This window comes from Rhodotorula graminis (genome assembly GCF_001329695.1).
Source record: "Rhodotorula graminis WP1 unplaced genomic scaffold RHOBAscaffold_1, whole genome shotgun sequence".
Lineage (NCBI taxonomy): Eukaryota > Fungi > Basidiomycota > Microbotryomycetes > Sporidiobolales > Sporidiobolaceae > Rhodotorula > Rhodotorula graminis.
In genome coordinates, this window is record NW_017264928.1 from 1,912,666 (window position 1) to 1,929,450 (window position 16,785).

General features: G+C 70.0%; 7 protein-coding genes across 7 annotated transcripts; 4 read left to right on the plus strand and 3 right to left on the minus strand.

The window, feature by feature from the left end:
- Positions 1-1,157: 1,157 nt before the first annotated feature.
- RHOBADRAFT_65941 (uncharacterized protein) lies at positions 1,158-2,258 on the plus strand (the record flags this gene model as incomplete). Its single annotated transcript, XM_018418825.1, has 6 exons — positions 1,158-1,386; positions 1,503-1,549; positions 1,628-1,675; positions 1,743-1,817; positions 1,889-2,120; positions 2,187-2,258. Coding segments are annotated over exons 5-6 (288 nt in total), but the record flags the coding sequence as incomplete, so codon positions are not given.
- Positions 1,505-1,817, plus strand: RHOBADRAFT_5674 (uncharacterized protein; the record flags this gene model as incomplete). Its single annotated transcript, XM_018418442.1, has 3 exons — positions 1,505-1,549; positions 1,628-1,675; positions 1,743-1,817. Coding segments are annotated over 3 exons (168 nt in total), but the record flags the coding sequence as incomplete, so codon positions are not given.
- Positions 2,259-2,360: 102 nt separating the features above from the next.
- Positions 2,361-3,982, minus strand: RHOBADRAFT_41106 (uncharacterized protein; the record flags this gene model as incomplete). Its single annotated transcript, XM_018413819.1, has 3 exons — positions 2,361-3,486; positions 3,548-3,706; positions 3,813-3,982. The coding sequence occupies 3 exons, from the start codon at positions 3,980-3,982 to the stop codon at positions 2,361-2,363; spliced, it is 1,455 nt and encodes a 484-aa protein (XP_018274610.1).
- Positions 3,983-4,609: 627 nt separating this feature from the next.
- On the minus strand, positions 4,610-9,876 carry RHOBADRAFT_51016 (uncharacterized protein; the record flags this gene model as incomplete). Its single annotated transcript, XM_018415609.1, has 6 exons — positions 4,610-5,004; positions 5,083-5,304; positions 5,385-5,507; positions 5,585-5,697; positions 5,767-9,289; positions 9,373-9,876. The coding sequence occupies 6 exons, from the start codon at positions 9,874-9,876 to the stop codon at positions 4,612-4,614; spliced, it is 4,878 nt and encodes a 1,625-aa protein (XP_018274611.1).
- A 512-nt stretch (positions 9,877-10,388) lies between these two features.
- RHOBADRAFT_51017 (uncharacterized protein) lies at positions 10,389-13,373 on the minus strand. Its single transcript, XM_018415610.1, has 10 exons — positions 12,589-13,373; positions 12,349-12,522; positions 11,993-12,261; positions 11,882-11,909; positions 11,576-11,802; positions 11,304-11,504; positions 10,946-11,221; positions 10,772-10,868; positions 10,658-10,695; positions 10,389-10,582 (listed from the first exon to the last, which is right to left on the minus strand). The coding sequence occupies exons 1-10, from the start codon at positions 13,308-13,310 to the stop codon at positions 10,446-10,448; spliced, it is 2,169 nt and encodes a 722-aa protein (XP_018274612.1). The 5' UTR covers positions 13,311-13,373; the 3' UTR covers positions 10,389-10,445.
- Positions 13,374-13,532: 159 nt separating this feature from the next.
- On the plus strand, positions 13,533-15,549 carry RHOBADRAFT_51018 (uncharacterized protein; the record flags this gene model as incomplete). Its single annotated transcript, XM_018415611.1, has 5 exons — positions 13,533-14,405; positions 14,477-14,642; positions 14,718-14,806; positions 14,871-15,298; positions 15,373-15,549. The coding sequence occupies 5 exons, from the start codon at positions 13,533-13,535 to the stop codon at positions 15,437-15,439; spliced, it is 1,623 nt and encodes a 540-aa protein (XP_018274613.1). The 3' UTR covers positions 15,440-15,549.
- Positions 15,550-15,622: 73 nt separating this feature from the next.
- RHOBADRAFT_51019 (uncharacterized protein) lies at positions 15,623-16,774 on the plus strand (the record flags this gene model as incomplete). The annotated part of the gene is made up of 4 exons (XM_018415612.1): positions 15,623-15,652; positions 15,721-15,945; positions 16,016-16,331; positions 16,446-16,774. Coding segments are annotated over 4 exons (899 nt in total), but the record flags the coding sequence as incomplete, so codon positions are not given.
- Positions 16,775-16,785: the final 11 nt, after the last annotated feature.

Here is a 16,785-nt window from a genome sequence, read left to right on the forward strand (position 1 = left end):
GGAGCGCCTCGCTGACCCTCGCCTTTGCCCGCTTGGCCAGGCTCGGCTCGCCTGCCTGCCCTCCCGCTCCCGCTCCCTCGCCGGTCCCGCCCTTGCCACCGAGCAACGGCGTATGCTCGTCCGCCTCGCCGTTGGCGTGTGCATGCCGCCCTCGCGCCGTCTCGAGCGAGATGGCGGACTCGTCGACGAGGCTCGACGCGCCTTCGTCGAGCAGCGCCTCGTCGTCGCTGTCGCCGCCGCCGACCTCGTCGCCGAGCGCGTGCGAGCGCGCCTTGCGCTCCTGCGACGCCGACCGTGCGCCGTTGCGGCCGTGAGCGTGGGCTTGGTGCGCCGAGGCGCTGCCGGTGCGGTCGCGGCGCTCGCGCTCGGCGCTCAGCATGCGGGCCGGGGTCGGCGTGCGCTCGTCGCTGCCCGTGCTGGTGCCGATGGCCTGCACGACCGGGTCGGCCTCGAGCTCGTCTCGAGGCGGCGGCGACAGGAGCGCCTCGGTCGTCGGGAGGACCGGGTGCGGCGGCGCCGTCGGCGAGGTGGCGGCGGACGCGATGGGCGACAGGCGGGTCGAGGTGACGGCATCCTTGGACGTGGTGCCGAGGCGCTGGGCGAGCTCCGAGGGACGGTTGAGCGAGATGCCCGACTGCGGGACCGGGGTGGCGCTGGTCGGGGTCGGCGGCGACTCGGGAGAGGTGGGAGCGAAGAAGGGGGAGGTCGGCGCCTGCGAGGTCGCGAGGGGTGGGGTCGGTGCGGGTGGCGGGAAGCCCGATTGAGCGGCGAGAGAGAGGCTGGCGAGTCGTGCAGAGCCTGCAGAGGGGTTGAGACGTGAGCGATAAGGTACTGCGGCCTCCGCGAAGAGGGATCTGGGAGACGGAGGAGGGGCGGACGACGCACCGTCGCGCAGTTCCTCGCGGGTGGCACTGTAGCTGCCCCAGCCACCGAGGCCGTTGTCGCTGCCGCCCTCGCTGTCGGACAGGGCCGAGTCGGACCTGGCCGTCTGAGTCGAGCCGTACCGAGGCGGGATGGGCTTGCCAGCGACGGACGACTTGCCGAGCGAGGCGCGGAAGGCGCTGCGAGAGCCGTGTGAGCCCAGAGAGCCGTGGGACCCTCTGGACGCGCTCCTGACGCGATTCGAGGCTGCTGCGGGAGGGCGACTGATGGCGGGCGGGGGAGAGTGGTTCGAACGCGAGGCGGGCATGGCGGAGCGGCGGACAAAGGCGAGGGTGTCGCCAGGTGGGTGCCGGTGAACGTCCGAGTGGTGCACGCTAGCCCTGGGCGGTACAGGGCGGCAGCGGCGTGTCGAGGGACAGCCTCGCCTCGGGGAGGTGGCCACCAGCTCGTTGCACCGCCCAGCTCGCTCTCACCCTCAAGGCCGGTCCTGCATGGTCTCGTACTGTGAGCACACTCTCTCACAATCCAGCGCCAGTGCTCGAAGCACCGCGCGAGCCGTCGTCGCCGCCCGCCAAAGTTCATCAGCTCACTCGGGGTTCCTCCCTCCCCTCCTTCCACAGACGACGAGCTTGAGATCGAGGACTTTGCGTGGGACGACGACAAGAAGGTGCGCCCTCGCTGCCCCATCCTCGACCACCCACTCGAGCGAGCTGACCCCTCTCTCCTCCGGTCCTCGCGCCCACAGGTCTTCCACTACCCGTGCCCGTGCGGCGACCGCTTCGAGATCTCGAGGGTCAGCACCCTCTCTCTGTCTCTCTCTTCAGGCGCCTGCAGCTGACCACACACATCGACAATCGCAGGCGCAGCTGGCCAAGGGCGAGGAGGTGGCGACTTGCCCGAGCTGCAGTCTCCTCGTGCGCGTCGTGTACGACATGGTGCGCCGACAGTCCTCCTCTCTTCTGCCATCAAGGCTATCAGGAGCCCTGACCTTCCCGCACCCGCGCAGATGGACTACGAGGACTATGATGAGGACGAGGAGGACGAAGGCGAGGCGGCCGAGTCGGAGCCCATCCCCGTCCTCTGAGCGCTCAAGTCGTTCCATCTGCCCTCGCGCACGACGACCAGGACTGCAGGTCAGGCCGGAGGAAGCGTCGCGAGGCAGCGGCCGGGCCCTGGCGCCCCTGCGGCTCTCGAGAATGTGCGCCGCCGGGTCAGGCCTTGCTCGGCTCGTCAGCCCTGTGCGTCTCCGCTCGCACCTCTGTACACCAACTCAAGCACCCGCACTGACTCTCAGACGTCCACAGTCACGACAGCGTCCTGCCCTCGCACTGCAGCACGAGCCGCTCTTTGCAACGCAGTCGCCCTTCCTCCTGTTCCTCTCGCGGCTGTCGCTTGTTGTCGAGAGGAAAGCGCTCAAAAAATCGAAGAGAGAGATAGAAGACAATCGTGTTGCACTGTACAGTCTGCTCGTGAGCGCCTCAAGGCGGCAGCTGCAGCCCCTCCCTGACGACCTTGCCCCTCGGCTTGGCCGGCCTCCCAATCTGGACCGCCTCCCTCCCTTCCTCGTCCAGCCTCGACAGCTCCGCCGCGCTCCCGATCGACCGCCCTCGCCCGTGCCCGCGCCCGTGCAGCGAGCGCTTGAACAGCTTCGCGAGCCGGGACGCCTGCCCAAGCGTCCTGCCCTCGTCCCGCTCGTCGCCCGACCGCTGCTGCGACGCCAGTCCGTGCCGTTCCGAGCGACCTGGCGTTGGCGACGCTGCCCGCCAGAGCGCCTCGCCGACGCCCCAGGCCGGCGCCCGCTGCACACGCTCCTCGAGCGCCGCACGGACCCTCGCCTCGCCCGGGCTCGCTCGCGCAGGGTACGGGAACGCCTCGTACAGCGCAACGCGGCCGGCCCCGTCACCTTCGCCCTCGCCTGCCGACGTGAACGACGAGCGAAACGACGTCGCCTCGGTGACGAACGGCGGCGTGACCGAGCGCGCCGTCGAGAACGAGGGGCGCTGCGGCGGGACGGCGAGCGTCGCGCCGCCCCCAGGGCTCGTCGCGTTGAAGGAGGGAGGGGGCTCAGGGCGGTGTCGAGGTGGAAGAGAGGGGCGGAAGAGCGCGTCGTGGCCGCCGTCCGAGTAGCGCGAAAGCGAGCTCTGCGCTCGAGGCGCGTCGTGGGACGACTCGCGCACCGTGCCGCACTCGACCGACCGCAGCGAGATGTTGAGCGTCTCGGTCGAGCGTGACGGGCGAGGGCGGCCGAGCGACGTGGCGTGGTCGCGCTCGTCGAGTGGCGGCCCGCGCTCGAGCCTCGTCGCCTCGCCTTGGCGCCGCGCTTCGTCGTCGAGGTGGGGCCACGCGGGCTCGGGCGCATGGGCGCGTACAGGCGGACAGGTTGGACGAGTAGGGTGGCGCGGGCGGTCGAGCGACGGGTCGTCGGGCGCGGTCGTCGGGCGAGGGACGAGGTGGACGAGGTGCGGGGCGCAGACACGAGCGGCGAGAGCATCGCGCTCTTTGCGGATCATGTCGGCCTCCCATGACAGGGCCTCGGTGACGGCGGCGCCGTAGCTCGACGAGCGCGAGAGCCGCGCGACGGCGTGGGGGAACTCGAAGAAGGTGCTGCGGGAAGGACAGGTGTCAGTTCACGCCAGTCTGGATATTTGCAGAGAGCTCGACGCACCCGATGAGAACGCGCATGCGAGACTCGTCGTCGACGACGCCGGCTTGCAGAAAGAGGAGGTCGAGATCGTTGACGAGGTCCTTGACGCCCTCGCGCCGACGCCCACGCTCGCGAAAGCTGCGCGCGTTGAGCGCATTGACGGCCGCCGCTGTCGCCCATCTGAACGAAGGGAATCGTGAGTGACGGAGGGAAAGGGTCGCAGCTCTCGCTTCGACGGCGCGCCGTCGAAGCGAGAGAAGGGACGAGCAAGCCGACGCGGACGCACCTCTGCCTCGTCTGCCCGCCCCACTTGTCCCTGCACCAGCTCGCAGCCGCCTCGAACGTGTACCGCTCGGCTCCACCCGCCTCGTGCGCGAACGCAAGCGACGCCTGCGCCTCGAGCGAGAGCGAGAGCGCTTCGGCCGCCTCGTGCGCGTGCAGAGGGATGCCGCGCATGGCGAGCCACGCTCTGAGCCTGCGTCCAGGAGAGGAGGGTGAGCTTATCGATCAGGATGCCCGGTCGACGAGGGAAGGAGAAGCGGGCGCACCTCTGCTCGTGGCTCGACCAGTCGGAGCTGAGCCTCCCCGAGAATTGCGGCAGCGCCAGTCCCTCCATCGACTCGTCCATCTTGCGACCCGCTCGGCGTTGTGGTCGAAGCAGAGCAAAGAGGCGAGCGGGCGAACGGAGCTCGGGCGACGGACGCGGAGGACGCGGAGGGCGAAAGGCGGACGGACGTCGGGAAAGGAGGCCGCGCGCGAGGTGCGAGCGTCGATCGAGGAGGCGATATCGACAGACGGCGGCACCGTCGAGCAAGCTGGCGAGCGTCGAGCAGAACAGCACAGGCAGCTGCGTCGAGGCACACGAGCTGAGAGAAGCGGAAGCGAGAGACAGGAAGGAAGAGAGCTCTCTCGACGACGGCGCGAGATTGAGTCGTTCCACCGGGAGCGCTACAACAAGGGAGGGAGGGCAGGCGCTCTGAGGAGCCGTGCGCAGACAGAGAGAGAGACAGACCCGAAAGAAGAGACAACAGGCGCCGGCAACGAGCGCGCGAAAGACGAACCGCCTCCTCCTCCTCCCGCCCGCTCTACCTCGACAGGTCGAGGAGCGGCTGCTTGGCCTGCTTGGCCGCCCGCTCACTCGCGACGAGCCACTCTTGCCGCTCGTCGTGGTCCATCGCGCCCCACTGCCTCGCGTCGGGCTTGACGACCGTGCCTGCTCGCGAGAGGGACGCACCCGGCGCGCCGACGGGAGGGAGCGGCGCCGTGTACGAGCGCTGAACGAGGGCGGGCGGCATGGGGCGAGACGTGGGGTTGCGAGGTGCGGCGACGTTGGTGGGCACGACCGGGACAGGCGGTGCGTCGGTCGGGGTGAAGCCGGCGCTGGCGAGGAGCGAGACGGCGGGGAAGGCCGACGACGTGGGCGTTGCAGGCGACCCGGTACCGAGGACGGCCTGCTCGCGGATGCGGGCGAACGAATTCTGCGAGGGCGAGCAGAGTCAATACGGCGGTCCTCCTTGGCGAATGAGAGGGAGAGAGGGAGGAAGAGAGAGACGCACGCCGGCCTCCGTGATCGACTTGACCCAGCTCGCCGCCTCCTCGGGCACCTTGGTCGCGACAAAGTGGCACCACTCGGCCGTCTCCTCAAAGTGGGCCCGAGTGAGGCGCGACTTGAGCGCAAAGACGAACGGTCGAGGCGCCTTGAGCCGGGTGGCCTGCTCGGCCGACACGAGGAAGACGTCAAAGTTGGACAGCTGGCACAGAGTCGTCGTGTCCTTGCCCTGCGTGGGAGAGGGAGGAGGACGTAGGTCAGTGGCGAGGTCGGCGAGCGGAATAAGGTGGGAGAAGTGGGAGGACGGACCTTGTCGGCCTTCGAGTAGCTGAGCGTGCCGTCCTTGAGCGTAAGGAAGCGCTTGGACCACTTGCCCTTCTTGATCTCGAGCTGGATCGCGCCGGTCTTGGGCGCCAAAGGATGCGAGCGAGCCTGTAGGGGAGAAAGGCGACCGGCGAGGTCAGACGATGCCGGCCGGCGAATCGAGAGATGAGAGGTCGAGGACGCACATGCGCAGACAGGATCGGCCACATGGTCGTCCTGCGGAAGAAGAGCGCGTTGCCCTCCTGGTCCCAGGACCGGGTCACGTCGGCGACGAGCTCGTACTCGCGCACGGGCCGCTCTGCAGGTCCGTCGACACGTCAGTTCGGCGTCGAGGAAGGGGGAAAAGGGAGGACGAGCGAGGACGCACCGATGCCCATCGTGCGCCAGGCCTCCCACAGCGCCCACCCACCCTCAGCCGCACCGGGCGTGTCCCTCGCGAGCGCGCCCTTGGCCTTGGCGAACGCGACGACCTCGCCGGCGAGCGTCTTGTCGGTCACGTTGACGCGCACGAACTGCTCGCACGTCGCGTCGACGTACACGCGCGTCTCGACTGCCGCAGGAGGCGGCGGGTGCGCGCTCGACATGGTGCCCGACCGCGAGCGACCGCTGGCCGCCGAGAGGGTACCCGAGCGCGAGACGGTCGCGGCGCTCGAGACGGCCGACGACGAGCTCGCCTGGCGCTGCATGGCGGCGCCGGGGTGCAGGTCTGGGTGCAGGCTCGGACGACGGGAAAGAGCCGGCGTCCCGGCGGGCGAGGTCGTCGGCGAGCTCGACTTGCGCGCTGCGAAGCTCGGTCGGCGGTCGAAGGCGGGCACCGCCTGCTGAACGGACGAGGACGAGGTCGTCGGGACAGGAGGTGGCCGGAAAGTCGGCTTGGGCGGCGCGCCGAGGGCGATGGGCGAGCGCAAGGGCACGTCGCCTGCGGCGGCGCTGAAGGGCGCTGCGCTCGTTGCGACGCTCAGGCCGTCCGGCTTGCGCGACCGAGACCTCGAACGAGGACGCGACTCGGCCTTGGGCGACGGCAGGGTGAACGGCGACCGCGCCGGGCGAGGCAGCGGTTGCTGCGCGACCTCGGGCGAGTCGATCGTGAGCGCCGAGTCGGCCACCATCGGGTCGAGCGGCGTCGACGGCGAGCGGCGCAGTGCGTCCGAGCGGCGCTCGAGCGAGGCGTCCGAATGCGGGAGGAGCGCATCGTGGCCGGCCGACTGGATAGTCGCGACGGTCGACGCCGAGTTGATGGGCGACAGCGGCGGGCGGACGTGCCGCGGCGGGAAGGCCTGGTTGCGCGACGACGAGCGGACGACGTGCCCGTCATGCGAGGTCGGCGGCGTCGTGACCATGGCGGCGGCGTGCTCGAGCTCGAACGGGTCCTCGCGCCGGCGTCGAGCCTGCTGGCCCTTGCCCTGCTCGCGCCGAGCCGGGTCCTGCGCCTCGCGAGCCTTGCGCTCCGACCGGCTCTTCTTGGCCGCCGTCAGGCGCAGGCTCTTCTGCGCCGTGAGCGCGCCGGGCACGACGACGCCGAGCGGCTTGTCGTCCTCGTCGCTGCTCGCCGTGTTGGAGCCGTACTCGTCCTCGCTCTCGTCGTCGTCCTCCTCCTCGTCCGACGCCGCACTCGTGCTGTGGAGCGTGCTCGGGCTCGTACTGAGCGGCGCCGGCGTCGGCAAGGCGCGCTGCAGCTCGGGCTGGAGGCGCATCGGGAACGCGATGATGTCCTGCGGCGCGAACGTCATGGGCGACGCCGGGCGGTCCCACGGCAGGGCCTGCTCGAGCGCGACGGTCGACAGCGAGCGGCCCTCGCCTGCTCGCTGCCGCGCCGAGCTGCGCTCCTGCGCGAGGCGGGTGCTCGGGAAGACGGCGCTCGAGACCGGGCTCTTGCTCGACGGGATGTCGAGCGGCTCGTCTGCCGTGCGCATGAAGCCGCACAGCGAGAGGCGCGGATCGTGGCCGTCGGGCAGCGACGGCATCGGCGGGAACATGAAGCCCTGCTGGTGCGCCGGCGCCGAGAGGGACGAGGTCGGCATGGGGACGTGGAACGGCTCGTCCTTGACGTCGACGACGGCGAACGCAGGGTACGACGGCGTGGCGAAGATGGACGTGGCCGGGGTCGACGAGCTCGGGAGCGCCTCGGAGAAGACGGACGACGGGTGCGCCGGCGAGATGGCGTCGAGGGTGCCCGCCGACGACGGCTCGCTCACCTCCTTGATGACGAGGGCGTTCGCCCGGGCGATGTCGATGTCGTTCGGCGCCGGGGCGCGCTTGGCCGAGGACGAAGCGGCGAGGTGCTCCTTGGGCGTCGGCGGCACGGGCGGCACCGTCTCGTCGGGTGTCGCTCGCCCGCCCGTGTTGAAGAAGGTCGACAGGCGCTTCTTGAGCTTGCCCGTGCCGAGCTGGTCGCCCTCGGTGAACGACGACGTGCGCTGCCGGCCGGCGAAAGGCGCGTGCGGCGACGTCAGGCCGGCGAACGAGGCTGGCGACGCCGGCATCGGCGGGCGTGCCGCTTCACCTCGAGGCGACGGCGCCGAGGCGGTGAACTTGGCGGCGAGCCTCGGCGTCGACACGGACCGGCGCGCGAGCTTGGGCGGCTGCGGCGGGTGCGGGCTCGCAGGACGGCGAGCGGCCGAGTTCTCCTTGTCGCCGCCGCGCTGGCTCGAGCGAAGGAGGAGCGCCGACAGCGCCGCCTCGCTCTTGCGCTTCGACAGGAGCGGTACTCGAGGCTGCTGCTGCTGGTCGCCGATGACGGGCGACGAGCCCGTGTTGCCGCTGCCCGCCGAGTCGCGCAGGACGGCCTCGCTCTTGCGCTTCTTGAGGATGCCGAAGCTCGACAGGCGCCGGAGCGTCTTGCCGAAGCTCGACGCGTGTGACGGCGGGACCTTGGGCGAGCGGTCCTCGGCGGCGGCCGGTCCGACGGCGGCGCTGTCCTTGCGCGGCGGCACGGGCGCCGGCTGCTCGTCGGCGAGGATCTCGAGCTCGTGCGAGTGCGACTCGGGCGACGTGACAAAGGTCGACTCGGTGATGGGCGCCGCCGGCGAGAGCGACCACGGGGCGACCTCGTCCTGGGGCGAGGGCGACGGCGCCGCACCTCGACTCGAGGCACGCGAGCGCGAGCGCCGCGACGGGAGCGACGACGAGCGCGCCGAGTACTGCGTCGCCGTCGGGCTCGGGCGCCTCGAGAGGCCGGTCAGGGCCGGGCTGCTCGCGCCGCTGCGGCTGCTGAACTCGGCGGCGGCGAACGGGCTCGCGAGCGCCGGGTGCGCCGAGCCGCCGATGTTGGCCAGGATCGGGTCGATGGGCGAGGGCAGGGCGCGCGGCGTCGCCGTCGGCGGGCTCGTCGCGAACCAGGACGCGGCCTGCGACGGGTGCGGCAGGTCGGGCGGGAACTCGTCGACGTCGCGAGGCCCGCACGACGTGTTGGCGGCCGAGCTCGCGAGGGTCGACGCGCCGAACGACTTGTCCGAGAGCGTCGACGACTCGGAGAGCGACGACGAGCGCGAGCTGCGCCCGCCCATCTCGCCCGGTGCGAGCGTCGGCTCGCCGCCCTCCCCCTCGCCCGAGAAGAGCCCGAGGCCCTGCACGCTCGCGCGTTGCCCGAGCTGCGCGAGCTGCTCGAACACGTGCTCGTCGTCGGCGCTCGCCGAGCGGGACGGTCGCGCCGTGCTGGGCGCGGACGCGAGCGCCGGCGGGACCGGGAAGGCCATGACGGTGCTCGAGCTGCGCCGAGGACGAGGGATGGACGACGGGTCGATCTCGTAGCCCGAGTCGAGCGGGTCGACCGACGGGAAGTCGGCGATGTCGAACGCGTCCTCGGACGAGGTCGTGGTCGTGTTGGTCGCGAACGAGGCGAGCGAGTGCATCGACAGGTCGCCCGGGAGGGGCGTGTGCGAGGCTTGAGCCTGTCCACGTGATGCAAGGTCAGGCTGATGCTCCCCGATTGCGCTCGAAGGGAAGAGAGAGAGGAGGAAGGGTGGGGACGCACCTGCTCCTCGACGACTGCGCCGAAGCCGAGCGACTTGATCTCGGCGAGCTTCGAGTCGAGCAGCATGAGCGAGTGCCGCACCCTGCTCGCGCCCTGGGCCTCGTCCTCGTGCCGATCCCCCTCGCCCTCCTCCTGCTCGAGGACGTTTCCCTCTGCGTCCGCCGAGCGCCCCGCAGCCGTGCCCTTGTGGCCGCCATCGAGGCGCAGGAGCGGCGGCGTCATGCTGCGGGGCAGCTCTCGCGCGGGGACGAGCAGCTCGTGCACGTCGGGGAGGGCGAGCTGGCCCGCGGGGAAGTCGGGGGTCGAGGGCGACAGGACGACGGCCGGGCTGAGCGGCGGGGCGGTCGAGGCATCGTCGGCGGCGGCGTAGGCGAGCCCTGCAGGGTTGAGCGGCAGGCTGCTGAGCGGGGGAGGTCGGGGCTTGGCCTTGTTGTTGCTTGATGAGGTCGAGGCGGACGAGGGCAAGGGGAAGGCGAAGGACGACGCCGCGGCGGTGGTGGGCATTGCTGGCGAGCGGGTCGCTGTGCAACTAGAGGGCAGTGTGCTCCTCGCTTGTGCGCTGCAGAGCGAGAGAGGGTCTGCGCGAGAAGGACGAAGGCGTGAGCGGATCGGCGCCAAGGCACGGACGACGGACGGGTCGAGCGCGAGTGACGAGAGACGCACGGCGGCTGGTGCGAGGCGGTGGTTGCGCTGGAGGCTCAGCGTGTCGGCGCGGAGCTCTGTAACGGACGAGGAAGAAGACGACGAGCAGGCCAAGGTTCGACAAACACCCCGCATTCTGCCCGGACCGCGTCGAGCCGCGCGCCAGCTGCTGCTGCCCTTGGCTTCCGGCGATGCTCGATGCTCAGCCGTTGCGAGAGGCCGCGAGTAACTACCATCGCCAGAGCCGCGTTCATTGTCGGCATTCCAGGGGCGCGCAATCGAGTCTGCGAATCCCTCGGCGAGCGAGAAGAAAGTCGACCTTCTCAAGAAGCTGCTCGCTCGCAGCTCTCGCTCTCTGCGCAGCGCAGCGCAACCCGAGGAACCCATGCAATGCCCGCACTACTGAGGACAGATCTATAGAGAGAGAGACGTCACCGCCCAAACATGGGGTTGTTGACGTTGAGGAACCGCATCGCCTCGAGGCGGTCGTCGTCGTGGACGTGCGTCGTGTTGCCGCGAGCGAGCTGGAGCGTGACTCGGTCCATGCCGTACTGCGGCCAGTAAGGTACTGCGTGCGGGAAGAGGCAGGGTCAGTGTCGGCGAGCGGGCAAGGGAGAGGGAGGGAGGAGAAAGAGGGACGCACGACCCGGTCCGTTCGGGTTGAGGTTGGTCACAAAGTTGCTGCGAGGCGAGGCCGACTGACGAGGTAAGTCTCTTGCTCTCCTGCCTGAGGACGAGAGGAAAGAGAGGGACGTACACGAGGTAGCCCGTCATCTGCCACGACAGGTGGACGAGCTCGTCGTCGGCTGCGTCCGGGTGCCCGAACCACGCCGTCAGGTCGGCGCCATGCTGAACTGCAAGTGCGAGAGGACGTAGGGTGTGAGTGAGGGACCTTGAGAGACAGAGGGGGAGGGAAGAGAAGGCGACGCACCTCCAAGCCTCGGCGACGCTCCCTCCCTCGCCTCGCGGTACACATAGTTCCAGCTGTCCTCGCCAAAGTCCTTTGGCGTCTCGCGCAAGAAGTGCCGCCGCGGCGCCTGGAACAGGATGTCGCCGACGAACGCCGCGAGGCGCTTGTAGCCCGGCGCGAGGCCGAACGTCGTCGAGCCGGTGTTGAAAGGCGAGCCGGTCGCGGGTTCGGGAGGGTAGAAGGCGAGGATGGGCTCGAGCAGTTGCTCGACGGCGCCGTAGGTGAACGAGAAGATGTCTGTCGAGGGAGCAAGAGTCAGTGCTCGTCCTCGAGGACCGCTCAATCCGAGCGAGCCGAAAAGAGAGAGCTTGAGACGCACCCCGCACGACCGCAAGGAACTCCTCCTCGCCGTCCTTGATGCCGTCGTCGACGAAGCGCGTCCCCTCGTCGACGACGGCGCCCATGATGACGGGCACCTTGTCAAAGTCGCCCCGGAGGATGCGCTCGCTCGGCCGGATGTTGAGCCAGCCGCCCGACCCTCGCGCGCCGTCGCCGCCGCCCTCGCCCGTGCCCCACTCGCCTGCAGGGAGAGAGAGAATCAGGTCGCGCTCGTTCGGGAAGGAGACAGGAGGCAGGAGGAGGAGGACGCACCCTCGAGGACCGGGTAGTAGGGGAACCAGGCGTTGACAGGGCTGTCGTCGGTCAAGCCCCTCGCGGCCTGGTACATGTCGGCCGTGCTGAGCTCGCGCAGGCACGCGACGAGGGCATCGTTTTGCGGCGGGCCGCGGTCGCGCTGGACGGGCGAGGGGCACTCGGCGGGCCCGGGGAGCGGGTGCAGCGTGCGGGCCGAGGCGTCGTGAGGCCAAGGAACGGGGAAGCTGTGCGGGACAAGGGAGAGGAAGAGTCAGTCGGGCGAGAGGGAGAGGGGAGAGAGAGAGAGAGAGGACGGAAGCTCACGAGGTAGGTGCGCCCGAGAGCATGAAGGCTGCGGCCAAGAGAGACACCTCATCAGTGACGGCTCGACCGAGTCGAGCGTCCAGAAGGAGAGAGCGAATTGCCTCGACGCACCTGCCCTGAACAAGCCCATGCCGCTGCTGTACAGCTGATGCAGCCCGACGCTCATGGCGCCCGCCGAGTGCCCGACCATGGTCACCTTGGTCTTGTCGCCGCCAAACTGCTCGATGTTGCTCTGGACCCACTTGAGCGCGAGGAGCTGGTCCTTGAGGCCGACGTTGAGGTCGAGCTCCGAGGGCGCGCGCGTCGGGATGTGCGGCGGCGTCGGTGCTGGGGCGGGCTCGGGCGGCGACGAGGTGAAGCCGAACGCGCCAAGGCGGTAGCTGAGCGGGCGCAGGGAAGAAAAGGGAGGGTCAGGTCAGGCTCGGGGGCCGAGAGAGAAAATGAGAGAGGAAGGTGAGGAGACGCACTTGATGCTGACGAACACGAGCGGCTCGTCGAGGTCGAGGCCGCGCTTCATGAGGTCGCGTGGGTCGTACTTGTCCTCGGCCGACGTGCCACCGACGAAGCCGCCGCCGTGAATCCAGAACATGACGGGCAGGAGCGTGTTGTTCGGGCGCTGCTGCGGCGCAAAGACGTTGATCCTGGTCGAACGAGAGGGTCAGTGCATGGGCTCGTGTAGTGTAGGAGGGCAAAAGGTGTCGACGCACTTGAGGCAGTCCTCGTGGCCGTCAAACTCGTCGTGCGGCCCGTCCTTGCGGTCGTCTCGAGGCCGCGGGCGCACGCACCCCGGGTCCCACCGGTCCATGAGGATCTCGCGGTCGTCGTCGGCTTGTGCGGTGACAGGTTCGAGGGGCCGACTGGTGCGGAAGCGGAGGTCGCCGACCGGGGCTTGGGCGTACGGGAGGGCCTTCCACGCCCAGTACTGGTCGTCGGCGTGCTCCTGGTGGGCGCGGTACGTGCGGCCGGCGATGCGCACTCGCGGGTCGACGTCGACGTAGGCGACGGGTGGGCGTTGCGGGTGCCACGGGTTGTAGCGCGCCGAGTAGTCGTCGAGGTGCGAGTGGAGCTCGGAGTAGTCGAGGTGGCGGTGGAGCTTGTACAGGGCGACGGCGACGACGAGGACGGCGAGGATGCGGCGGGTCGGAAAGCGGTTGACGATCTTGGCCGCTGCCGAGGCGGGTTTGGTCGAGCGTCGCGCTGGGTACGACGAGGACGAGGGTGCGAGGTGGGGGCTGTCGTCGTGGTCGTGGTCGTGGTCGTGGTCCGGGTCGAAGCTGGTGAGCGGGATGGTGGCCTCGTCTCGTCGGCCGTTGCGGGTGTCGCCGTTGGCGTCGTCGCCGTCGTCTTCTGGTGCGAGGATGTGGAGGGACGAGTGTTGAGGGCGAGAGTGATGAGGTGGGCGAGGGCGACGGAGGAAAGAGGGGAGCATGGCCGGTTTTGAGGGTCACGGGTGCATGCAGCAGGAGTGCTGGGTTGGTGTCGAGAAGAGTACAGGCCCGTACGGGGGAGTGTACACGACGAGGAGCTCGAGGGAGATGAGGAGGTGGTCGTCTACCTCTCGCTCTTGGCTCCCGACCCTCGACTCTCGCCCCGGTCAAGCACGCGACGATCCACAGTGCCTCTCGCCCTACCACAGCACACGCCCCGACCCATGGCGTCCCTCTTTGGGCGACCCACCTCGGGCTACCATCTCCCCGCCGACCACGACGCCCACTCGCTCGCTCAGCCCGATTACGACGCCTTTGCCGCTCCAGACGACGACGACGACCACCACCACGACTCGGAACCCGCCCGCCACCCTCACCCCAACTCGCACGACCACGCCGCACCCGCCTCGTCCGCCCGACCCGCCACCACCTCCGGCCCCGCAGCACCCTCTCGCACCCACTCCATCCCCGGCGGGTACGACTTTGAGCCTCAGCAAGAACCAGCTCGCGCACCCGCCGTCCCGATCCGATCCCGCCCCTCGTCCCTGTACGGCGGTGCCCCCTCGGCCTTGCTCGACCACGCCGCGACCGACAACGACGACGACGACGACGACTCGCACCGCTACGGCCGCCCGCACGGCGCGGCGTCATCATCTGCGGCGGCGGGAGCGGGCTCGGCGACGGGCTGGCGAGGCATTGTCGCCCGCTTACGCGGCCAGGGCCCACCAGGCGCCAGGTCCGCCCACGACGGCGCGGGCGCCGACGCGCGCGAGTCGCACGGCCTCCTCTTTTCGCACGACGAGAGCGAAGAGACCGACTCGGAGCAGCAGCAGCGCACGTCGAGGTTCGGCGCGCCCTCGTCGTCGTCGTACCCGCCGCCGAGCCTGCACCACTCGCACATGCCGCTCCCGGCGCGCCCGCCCCAGTTTGCGGCGCCGTCTGCCTCGTCGGGCGCAGGCCCAGCGGCAGGAGCAGGAGGGCGGGTCTTTGGAGGAGGGCAGGGCAACGACGGCGTGTTCGCCAACCTCGCCGCCAAGCCCGACAACCCGAGCGGCGACATTGTCGGCGAGGGCCCGGGCAAGGACGAGGTGCTCCCCGTGCGTCCGCCTTTCTCTCACCACCATCCCCACAGAACCGCACTGATCCAACCCCCCTCTTCTGCCCGCAGCCGTACGAGGCGGCCCAGCTCGACCCGTCGCCGCAGTACTGGGAGACGACCGTCATCACGCCCGGCCTGTACGGGCCCGACGACATCCTCGTCGACGGCCTCCCCGTCGGTAACCTGTTCAGCTTCGCGTGGAACTTGCTCGTCAGCATGTCGTTCCAGTTTGTCGGTGCGTCCGGGCAGTTCTCCTCATCCCCCTCCCTCGTCAGCCGGTACTGACCTCGCCGATCCTGTTGTCCCACAGGCTTCATCTTGACCTACATCCTGCACACGACGCACGCCGCCAAGAACGGCTCGCGCGCCGGCCTCGGCGTCACCCTCATCCAGCTCGGCGTGCGTCCCTGTCCCTCTTTTTTCTGCAACGAGTCTCGGTACTGACCCTCGTGCGCTCCCGCAGTTCTACCTCAAGCAGCGCACCGACCACCCCGAGTTCCTCGACGACGACCCGCTCTCGTCCGGCGACGAGACGGGCCTCAACGGCGCGCTCGGGCCCGCCGACACGGACGCCGAGCGGTGGAGCTGGTGGGGCGGCGGTTTCGACGACACGGCGACCGGCGGCGCCGCAACGGCGACGCTCGCTGCGCTCGGGAGCCTGCCGACCCAGGTCGGGAGCGCGTTCGGGTCGATGCTCGACGCGAGCGACCCGGACGCGGCCGCGGCGGCGGCGAGCGCGACGCCGTTCCCGACGCTCATGGGCGACGGGGTCAGCGACGCCGAGATGATGCGCATGAGCATGGCGGCCAACGAGTGGATGGCGTTCGCCATGGTGACGGTCGGGTCGTTCCTGCTCATCGGGAGCTGCCTCGCGTACTGGCGCGCGTACAGGTCCGTCCCTCTCGCCCTCTCTCTCTCCTTCTCTCGCCTCGTTCTCGTACTGACTCGAGCTTTCGTCGACGCAGGTACTCACGGGCGATCCGTGACGGGCAAGGCCCAGGAGCGGACAGCGAGAACGTGGTCGCGTTCTGAGCGAGCGAGGGCCCGTCCGTCGCACCCTCTGTGTCACTAGCCTCTGCGCGCGCGAGATCCTTGAGTAGTCGCTGCTGCACTTTGTAATCGTACCACGACTGCAACGTGCCCGGCAGCTGTCGTTGCGGAGCGACACCGAACCTCATCATCGGACGACGACACGCTGCGGCTCTCACGGTCTCACGCATGTCTGGTCCGGGCAGTCTGACTCCCGTGAGCCTCTCCCACTACCTCACTGCGCGCACACGGCCCTGACGCAGCCCCTCACCGCGACCCTGCAGGCACCCACTCCTCCTCCTCCCTCCGCACCAACTCCCGCCGCCCGCACCCACGCCCCGCACCCGATGTCGCGCCCTGTCGCCGAGGACGCCCTCATGGACGACGAGGGCAGCGCCGCGAGCAGCCGCAGCAGCAACGCCGGCGACGACGACCTCCTCCAGGACGACTCGGACCGCGACCCGGTCCAGTCGGCCAACGAGGACAGCATGCTCCTCGAGAGGGACGAGGTGCGCCCCCGAGTCTCTCCTCAGGGTGTTTAGCCCGCCCTGGTCTGACCTGCTTCCGTCCCGACCACAGCACGCGACGACCCCGTCTCGCCCTCGCCCCGCCCTCGCCCCCACCTCGTCCTCCGCCTCTCACCTCCCCTCGCCTCCCGGCCCCTCGGCTCGCCGCAGCTCTGCCCGCACCTTTGCGCGCTCGACCCCGGGCGGCGGCGGGCGCAACACGCGCCTCGAGCGTGCGTCGGCCGCGTTCGTCGAGGGCGGCGCCAGCGCGTTCGAGCGCGAGAGGGAGAGGCTGAGCGGCCGTGGTGGCGGGAGCGCGGCGGACGAGGCGAGGAGTGCGGAGGAGTGCGCGTGGAACAAGGTGCTCGACAAGGAGTACGCGGGCAAGAGTGCGTCGTCGGTTCCCTCCGCCTCGCTCGGACCGGACGGGCGGGCCCTGAGGCTCGTCCTCCGCCTAGCTAGGCCTTACGGTTCTGGACTGACTCTCTCGCGTTGTATCGCAGTCACCTACGACCCGTTCCTCCACCAGCTCAACATGGACGCTCGCCAGGCCTCGAGCGCTGCTGCCGCCGCCGCCACATCGTCGAACGGCACCGCCGGAGCTCCCTCGGCGCCCGCTGCAGCCGCTTCGACACCCTCGGCAGCCACCGCAGCAGCTTCGACCGCCTGAGCAGCCCCTCCCTCTCCTCGTTCCCTCGCAACCCTTCCTCGCACCCCTCGCAAGACCCGCTTTCTCTCTGTGCCCCTCTCGTCGTACCTCCTCCTTTCCTGTACAACCCTCCTTCTCCTCGAGCTCTCGATGGGCCGCCTACAACGCGCTCAACGTACCGCAGCGCCTCGCCC